Below are 9,366 nucleotides of genomic sequence, written 5' to 3'. Positions count from 1 at the left end.
GTTTAAGTAAAACATGATTATTTTATCTATCAGAGAACAACAGAGGATCTGTGTTCGGACCTGAGTAAACTGCCTCTTTGTTTGTTGCTCTGAATGGAGAGATGAATGTGTCCAGTGTCGATGTGAGAGCAGCTCACACTGAGGATCATTGTGTGTTTTCACAGCCTTTTGTTCTGAAAACTTCCTGATCTTTAGTTTAGTGATGCGAAACAGTGGTGGGCAATCGTCGGCCCAGATCTGGGGGAATCACGGCCTCCTCACTTTAATATTTCATTGTGTTCAGAAAAAGATCAGATCAACACGTTGATCTCTTATTCCCTGAAACACGAAACATTCAGATCATTAATGTGATTCTTTCAGCAAATAAAAGTATGCTTTTACTCTGAAGGCTCATGCTTTTACTCTGAAGGCGCATGCTTTTATTCTGGAGGCTGAGTTTCCTGCTGCTGAACTTTGTCCCCCTGCAGGTCCCTGCCTCGGTGTGTGTGTCTGTGCGTGTGTGAGAGTGTGCGTGGAGGACGGGACGGAGCGAAGGGACGAAGCCGCTGCTCGCCGACAGACAGCCGCTGAGCACCGGGGAGCTCCGGAGAGAGAGCCGGGGGGACAGAACCGGAGCCGCTGGAGCGTGTGGAGGGAGAAGACCCGGTTCTCCTGTGATCCGGATCAGTCCACCGGCCGGAGGAGAGTTTCATCTTCATAACTTGTGGGATTAAAAGCAGAACAAGAGGAGACAAGAGAAAAACCGCTCCGGGACCGGGTCTGGGTCCGCGGGTCTGGATTTATCTTCATGCTCTCCGCACACACAGGAGGTCCGCTGTGATCCGGATCCACTTTTGGGTCTTGTTCGGTGTTTCGTGTTGTTGGGGCGTGTGCGGGGGTCTTTGTCGGACCATGGTGGGGGAGATGGAGGGGAAGGAGAAGCCCAGGCCCAGTCCGGATTATCTGATGCAGCTCATGAACGACAAGAAGCTGATGAGCAGTCTGCCGAACTTCTGCGGCATCTTCCAGCACCTGGAGAGACTGCTGGACGAGGGTGAGACCCGGACCCCCTGTCCACCTGTCTGTCTGTCTTTACACCTGTCTGTCTCTACACCCATCAGTTTCTCTGTCTGAGTTTCATTAGAAAAAATAAAAAAACATTTTCAGATTCAGTTTTTCGAGAAAAACCAGAAGTCTGATCCCGATCTGTAAAAACACACATGAAACTCCTGATTAAAGTCATTTATAGTTTTAATGAAGCTAAAGTATTTAATAAGCAGCTCAATGACTTCCCATACAATATATGAAATTTGTGGACTATATGTCATATATGTCACCTATATTATTATCACATAAATACATCCTCTGGATATATGAAATACTCATAGTAAAACCTGTATATGTACATATATTAAAATATCTACATGATGATTTTTATATGGTATAACATATTGTGACCATATACATTATATATATTGTAAGTTTATTAAAACAACATACATATAAACATTTTTTTTGCTTTTTTCTACATTTTTCTAATTAATTTTGAGCAGTCTGTCTCAGACTTTTGGACCCTATAATATCAACATATACTGACAGGCTTTGGGATGGATATATATACAATATAAACGTACATACATAAACATATTATGTATATCTATATCTATATATATATAGATATAAATATATATATGATATTTGCATATAGGCTCTGTCAGTATCAATTAATAAAGAAGTTCATTGGCAACTATTCTGATAATTCATTCATCAATTCAGTCACTTTTCAAAAACCCTAAAACTCTGGTTCCAGTTTCTAAAATCAGCCTCAGACGACAATGTTAAAAACTAAAATACAGAATCTGCAACATGAAAATAAAATAATCAGGATCTTTTTCTTGATAGCGTTAGTGGTACTTTAAAACAAAAAACAAAATCAAATGAAACATGTTCAGAGAAAGCAATTGTTTTTCTGTTTTCATATGATTAGCAACTTTTTAAAAAATCCTAATTATAAGAAAACAGAATTAGTTTGTATCAAAGAAACTAAGAAGCTGATTTTAACGACTTCAATAAACATCGAGCTGTTTAATCTGTAAAAAGTTTCATCTTAAAAACACATTTCTGTTTATGAAGAAAATAAAATCACAACAAGATAAAAAAAAAAAAGAAACAGCTAAAAGTTTAAATTCCCAGTGAGAATATTTCAGCCGACGTGTTTGTTTCACCTGCTGATTGGGGAACAGGTGAAGCCGCTGAGCAGAAACATCTGGAGCTGATCACAGAGTCACAGCCCACACACACACTGAGCACATCTGGAACAGTTTGTTGTTTCTGCAGGGAGACGGCTTCACTGGTTTCAGACCGAATCTGAAGAGAAAAACCTTCAATGGATGAAAAAAGAAAACATGAACATTTACTCCACAACTGCACCGAAGTAAAAATCTGAGGTACTTGTACTTCACTCGAGTATTTCTACCACTACATGTATGTCTGAATCTGACTATGACTCAATCAGAATACTTTATTGATCCCCAGGGGGAAATAAAATAAAATAAATAAACCCATGTTGCAAAGTGTTTTACAGAAGGCAGCAAATTAAAACATGCAGCTCATATAAGGCAACAATCAGAAATACTGTTAAAGTGTCTTATTATTAGTGCAAATAAACCAGAGATAAGATAAAAATAAAAATAAGATGAACCTTTATTGATCCGCCGTAGAGGAAATTCAAACTGACACAGCAGCACAAGGGGACAAATGTAATAAAGAATAAAATAAGAAAAGGAACAGAAGCTATAGAATAAATAAGATAAATTAGAAATACTATATACAAAAACATATACAAATACAAAAAAGGCATTCTGTACATGTGCAAATAAGTAAGTATAAAGAATTTATGTTTGAGGCAGAGTCACCAGCAAGAGGGCAATAAAACCAAAAACCAAAAAGTTAAAGTTGTCAGTAAAATTCAGTGAAATCAGAGAAAAGCTCGATGATAAAAGTTTTAAGAGATTTAAAAGAGGTCGGTGACTCTGAGCTGATTCCCTCAGAGTTTCAGGCTCTGACTGTGAAACCTCTGTCACCTATCGGTTTTAGTTCGGCCTCAGGAACAACTAACAGACGCCGTCCGAGGATCTGAGGCTACGAGCTGCTTCACCGGAGGTCAAAGGTCAGATATAAAACACGGAGAAAGGAGATTTCAAAGCTGGATCTTGAACTCAGTTTTCTAAGAGGAACTGGGAGTCGGTGTCAGGAGGAGGAGCGTGATGTGGCCTCTTCTTCTGTTCTGTTCAGTCTGGAGCCCAATGATATATATTGATAGATTTTGTATTGGATTTTCGTGATGTGATCGTTTACTGAACATCAGTGTCGTCGACACGTCGCCTCCTCTAACCACGACTTTTATTACTTCATGTTGAACTGATTAACAACATGAGTGAGGACACGTCTGCACACACAACAGCTCAGTGTTGTGTTCATGATTCATACAGAGTGGGGAAGGGGGGGGTATGGGGGGGTGAATGACCTTCAGACAGTCAACTGGTCGACACACACACACACACACACACACACACACACAGAGATCCCACATCAGGAAAATACAAACGTCTCTGACAAACGTGTCTGTTTTGATGGTTAGTTGACAGAAGCAGATTTATGTTTCACGTCTGCACTGAACTTTCCCAGCATCTCCTGAACGCACCACGCTGTATTCACTTTTTTTCTTCTGTACGTCTTCATCTGCTTCCCTCCTCCTCCTCCTCCTCCTCCTCCTCCTCGCTGACCTCCCTCTCTCTCAATTACACTAAGTGCAGCTATTCATCATTTAATTGGTCTAATTAATTAATTCAGGGGCTAAAATCAAGTGTGTGTGTGTGTGTGTGTGTGTGTGTGTGTGTGTGTGTGTGTGTGTGTGTGTGTGTGTAGGGAAAATCAATTTACCCAGAATTCCCTTTGGCTGGCGTCCCTGCTGTAATGGTCTCAGTTCTGCAGACAGACAGTAAAACCAGAGACAGAGTGTGTGTGTGTGTGTGTGTGTGTGTGTGTGTGTGTGTGTGTGTGTGTGTGTGTGTGTGTCAAAAACCCCAACATTTGTATAAAGAACAGCTTCACTGTGAGACCCACACGTTTCTATTTTGACGTCTTTCATACGACACGTTACAAAGAACATAAATAAAAGAAATATAGAAAATCGAAAATAAAAGATATAAAATAAAAATAAAATAAAAAATATAAAATAAAAGTATGAAATATGGAAAGATTTGGAATTGTAGGGGCCAAATTTATGATTATATCAGATCCTCCTTCCCACAGGTCGTCTGCAGCATTTTATTATGACATCATAGTTAGGTTTTGTTGCTAGGCGACATCTAGTGGTCGTAGTAATGATGACAGGAGCAAAGCAAAACCAAGCCATCTGCATTATTTTAGTAACCATGGCGATGAAGGTAGTTACGCCGCTCTCGGTACAGTCCGCGTGTTTATTATTGTAACCATGACAACCGAGGTCCGGTACACCTGCGGCCCGATGGGACGTCGCTTCAGGAGACGCTCCTGTGGGTCGTATCAGAGGGTTGATGGTCGTTCAGGGTGGAGATAAGGACAGGTGACGCTACCTGGAGGGTGTGGGCGGAGTCTTTAACCTCACATCCTGGTCCTGGTCCATCCTGCTGTAGATGCTTCTCCTGCTTTGTTTCAGACAATCCTTAGTTTGTATTCCTCCGCGCCGGCGACCGTCAGAGGCGGACGCCATTTTGTTTTCAGGTTGTTCGTCCGTCTCATTCTCGTGGACACGATATCGCAGTAACGCCTTGATGGAACTTCTTCAAATTTTGCACCAACTTTCACTTGGACACAAGAACAAACTGATTAGATTTTATGTTCAAAGGTCAAAGGTCAGTGTGAATTCACAAAACACTTTTTAGCCATAACTCAAGACTTCACTCAGCAATTATGACAACATTTTACACAAATTGTTATTACTTTATATGATTCTGGATAAAAAGGGATGTAACCTGAAACTTCTAGTTCTTCGCTGATATTCAGTGAAGTTTTGAGCGTCTTCTTCATCTGTACTAAATAGTTTTTTATCTCGTTGATGACGTCTCTCTGTGGACCTTGGATTATTTTGGACGTGGAGAGTCAGACATTTTGCTCCCTGTGTGATCAGGACTCAGGAAACCGGTTTCTGTAGCAGCTCAGACTCTTTCAGTTCTGGTTTGTAGTTTTTTCTTCCTTTTTAAAAAGCTTTTCTCTCAGTGAGACTCCTGCTCGGACGTCTGTCCTCAGATGTTGATGATGTTCAGGTCGGATTTCACCGTCCTCTGTGGATGTTGAGGTGTGTTCAGGATCATTATCTAGTCGCAGAAGTCCTCCTCTTTCCATCTTCATCGTCTTTACAGAGTGATGATGATGATGTTTGCTTCCAGAATCAGTTGATTTTTATCTGAATCTAAACTTCTTCTTCTTCTTCTTCTTCTACAAACACATCTTTGCTGATTGCTCTTGTTGCTGTTACGGTGGTCAGAGCTGCAGAGAGAATTACAGGAGGGCAGGGGGTCATGAAGAGGGGGCGGGTCAACAGAGACGGACACAGCTGTGGAGGCAACAGTCAGAGCCGGCGGCCATGCTGTTTTCAGGTTGTCCGTCCCCACGTCTCATTCTCGTGGACACAATATCTCAGTAACGCCTCGACAGGACTTCTTCTAATTTGGCAAGAACATTCACGAGGACTCAAGAATGAAATGATTAGATTTTAGGGGTCAAAGGTCAAAGGTCATGGGTGTGGTGACCTCACAAAACACGGTTTTGGCCTTGTGAGCAGAATATCTCTGTAACATGTTGAAGGAATTTCTTCAAATTTGGTAAAAAACATTCACTTGAACTCAAGGATGAACTGATAAGATTTTGCTGGTCAAAGGTCAAAGGTCAGTGTGACCTCACAAAACACCTTTTAGCCATAACTCAAGATTTCATGCAGCAATTATGACACAATTTCACACTAATGGTTCATATTTTCTACGACTCTGGATAAACAGGGATGTGCCCTGAAACTGATCTGAGTGGCGGAGGGATACGACCACGAGAAGGTGGTTCTAGTTGAAAATCACAGACATGAGAATAAAAACCAGGGGCCACCATGTTGTCAGGAGGTGAAAAGAAACGAAAACTAAAGGATAGAAATATGATCTATAAGAACATTACTTCTTTAACACTTGCAAACTCCTAAACTAAACAGTTTCTACAGTTTTCCGCTGGACATGAAAACCACAGTGTTGGTGTCCATATGTACAAAATGAGCTGCCAGAAGGAAAGTGTCAACTGTTTCTCCTTTGGGAAAGAACCTTAAAAAGAAAATAGATCTGAAGTTCTTTGAGTAAAAATGTATAAACACTTCATGTGTGGCCTTCAGCCAATCAGGACAAAGCTCTGTCGTCACAGTGGTGGTTCAGCCCGGAGACACTGCAGGCGCCGCGCTCCCGCCAGGTTCTAACGTCATGTGACACGTTGACGATCTGCAGGGAAACTTTCATTCGAACGCACCTAACATTACGGACTCATGATGGTCTGTGGCCTCATGGGAAATGGTGTTTTTCAAAGGTCGCTAAAACAACATAAATATTGAATAAACAGCGTGAGTCGTCATTATCTAAACATGTGAAGTCACATGACGTGTTGGTCCCAGGCTGAATGTTAATGTTGTGTTAGTTATTACAGTCGGTACAAACGTCAATGAGATTTCTGCTTCTGTTTTTATGTTTCTTTGTCCCCTTTCTTCATCCTCCTCCTCCTCTCTCTTTCTTTGTGTCGGCTTGTCCTGAGGCAACACACACACACACACACACACACACACACACACACACACACATACACATACATCAGACTGGCTCCAACAGAAGAAGCTGTCTGGCAGTTTTATGTGGAGCATCTTATTATTATCACAGCAGCATGGTGTGTGTGTGTGTGTGTGTGTGTGTGTGTGTGTGCGCTCCGCAGTAACGTTCAGAAACATCACGTGTTCTCGTTGCCGTGGCAGCGCCCCCTAATGTTGGGAGCAGGAAGTCAGGTGAGCCTGCAGAGGAAGGAGACTGTTGTTCACTTCCTGTTTCCTGCTGACACCAGACGTCTCATTAATTCTTTCAAACACTGTTTAATATTTAACGAGGTTTTTCTCTTTAATCACCTTGTTGTAGCTGAGCTCTTCCTGCTGTTTGCTGATGACGTCATACAGGAAGTGAAACTGAGAGTTAATGAATCAACAGGAAAAGTTTTTTTTCTTGGTTTTAAAGTTCGTGAATCACAGTAAATATGAAGTGAAGAGGTCAGACTGTGGTGATGATCAATACTTCACTGGTCAGTTTGGTAATGTCAAACGTGTCACGTTGTCATGGTGCTGTTGTTGTTGTTGTCGTGGAGCTCTGTTTCCAAAAGGATGAAGAATGAAACAAAACTCATCATGTGTGAGTCTGATCAATAACAATGATAAGACCTGTATTGACAGTGAAAATCTGTTTGTCGTAGTGTCAAGTTTACTCTTATCAATAATAATAATAATAATGATAATAATAATCTAACATCCAGACCGTGCAGCCTTGTTGTTTTATGGTATTGATTGTTTGAGTCTCGTGCTGCTGTTTGTGTTTTATTGTTGAGTTTTGTGTATTTTAAAGGTCAGACGCTGTAAACGACCTCAGACTGTAAAACCTGAGAAATGTTGCTCTGTCTCAGGTTTTATTCTGTTTTATCCCCGAAGAAATAAACAGGAAGTAAAATTATTTATTTAATGTTACACATGTGAGGAGGTCAAGCTAACAGTTGTTTCTGAATCCTGAAAATGTCTGTGCATCATCTGAACCATCAGGACATCGAGTTTTTCTGTGTGTGTGTGTGTGTGTGTGTGTGTGTGTGTGTGTGTGTGTGTGTGGTCAGAGCAGGAAACTGATTGGACTTTTTTGAAAAGCTGACAAATCACTAAAAACATCAGAAGAAAAGAAAAGAGAGAAAGGTTTTAATAACAGAGACCATAAATCACCCTGACAGTTTAATCACACACACACATCACACACACAAACACGCACGCACACACACACACACATCACACACACACACACACACACACACACAAACACACACACACGCACACAAACACACAAACACACACACAAACACTGGAAATTACATTTTTAAGAGTTTGAACTCAGCAGACATTCAACAAGTCCTTCAACCTTAGTGACCATATAGTTTGTACCAAATCTTCGTCGTCATGGTTACGGTAACAAAACAATAGCCTACAATAACTCGTGGTGAAGGTTGAAAATGAAAGAAACAACGTTGACTTGGTTTGAAACAGGAAACAAACAGCAGTCTACTCGTTTCTGATTGGCTCAGCCTGAACGGTCCTGGCTCCTGATTGGCTCTCACAGAGCTGTCCTGGCCCATGATTGGCTGTGTGAGGCGGTGTTGTGAGGAGTTTGGTTGCTTTGAGCTGAATCAGTACACAGACAGCTTCATTAAGTTTCCCAGCATGCACAGGGAGGAAGAAATAAATTTTAGGACTTTTAAGGTCAGGGATGGTGTGGGCGTCATAGCAACCGTTACTTGGGATACCGTCACTTCCTGTAGGAGATGGCAGCAGCTTCACTGTGCCTCTGAACCAGTGATGTATTGACAGATGTAATGCAGCGCCCCCACTCGGCCTGTGGTCACTCATGGTACTGCAACTACAAATCCCATAAATCCTCAGGGACGTCCTCGGTTACAGAAGCTCCAGCTGCAACAGGCTCAGTTATTACTCTGTGTTTTCATACATGGAGGGTTCATGTTTGTTAAAAAGTGAGTTTTGTTAGCGTAAAGTCTGGTGGCCTGCGGGGAAACGCTACTGAGCATGTGCAGTGGAACATGGACGCAACTGACATCAACTGCCTTAAACTCTGCCGCTTTAACATTGTTGTGTGTGTGTGTGTTGCGTACACTGACATGTGTTGACGTGTTGTGTGTTTCAGAGATCAGCCGTGTGAGGAAGGACATGTACAACGACACTCTGAACGGGTCAGAGAGGAGCAGCGAGCTGCCGGACGCCGTCGGTCCGACCGTCCAACTGCAGGAGAAACTCTACGTTCCTGTGAAGGAGTATCCTGATGTACGTGTGTGTGTATGTGTGTGTGTGTGTGTGTGTGTGTGTGTGTGTGTGTTTGTGTTAAAGCTGCATGCTGCGTTCAGGATCAGTGTGTTGCCAATGAGTTAATTAATGTTCATTATTAAACACACACACAGTCAGTGTTTCAGCTCCTGCTGTGTGAGGAGATGATGTTGTTGTGTGTGCATGTGCGTGTGTGTGTGTGTGTGTGTGTGTGTGTGTGTGTGTGTGTGTGTGTGTGTGTGTGTGTG

General features: G+C 41.9%; 1 protein-coding gene across 1 annotated transcript in view; it reads left to right on the top strand.

Annotated features, from left to right (window-relative positions):
* Positions 1-315: 315 nt before the first annotated feature.
* qkib (QKI, KH domain containing, RNA binding b) overlaps positions 316-9,366 on the top strand; it is a 20,978-nt gene continuing 11,927 nt past the window's right edge. The window contains exons 1-2 of the mRNA XM_087174345.1: positions 316-1,033; positions 8,982-9,134. Coding sequence (XP_087030471.1) covers positions 892-1,033; positions 8,982-9,134 — 295 coding nt within the window. The 5' untranslated portion in view covers positions 316-891. The remainder of the gene's footprint in view (positions 1,034-8,981; positions 9,135-9,366) is intronic.

This window comes from Seriola lalandi, unplaced genomic scaffold, assembly GCF_002814215.2.
Source record: "Seriola lalandi dorsalis isolate HSWRI2012SDOR001 ecotype SW California unplaced genomic scaffold, Sedor1 jcf7180002054342, whole genome shotgun sequence".
Taxonomy (NCBI): Eukaryota; Metazoa; Chordata; class Actinopteri; order Carangiformes; family Carangidae; genus Seriola; species Seriola lalandi.
The sequence above is the reverse complement of the archived record's forward strand: the minus strand, read 5'-3'. Positions and strand labels throughout refer to the sequence as shown.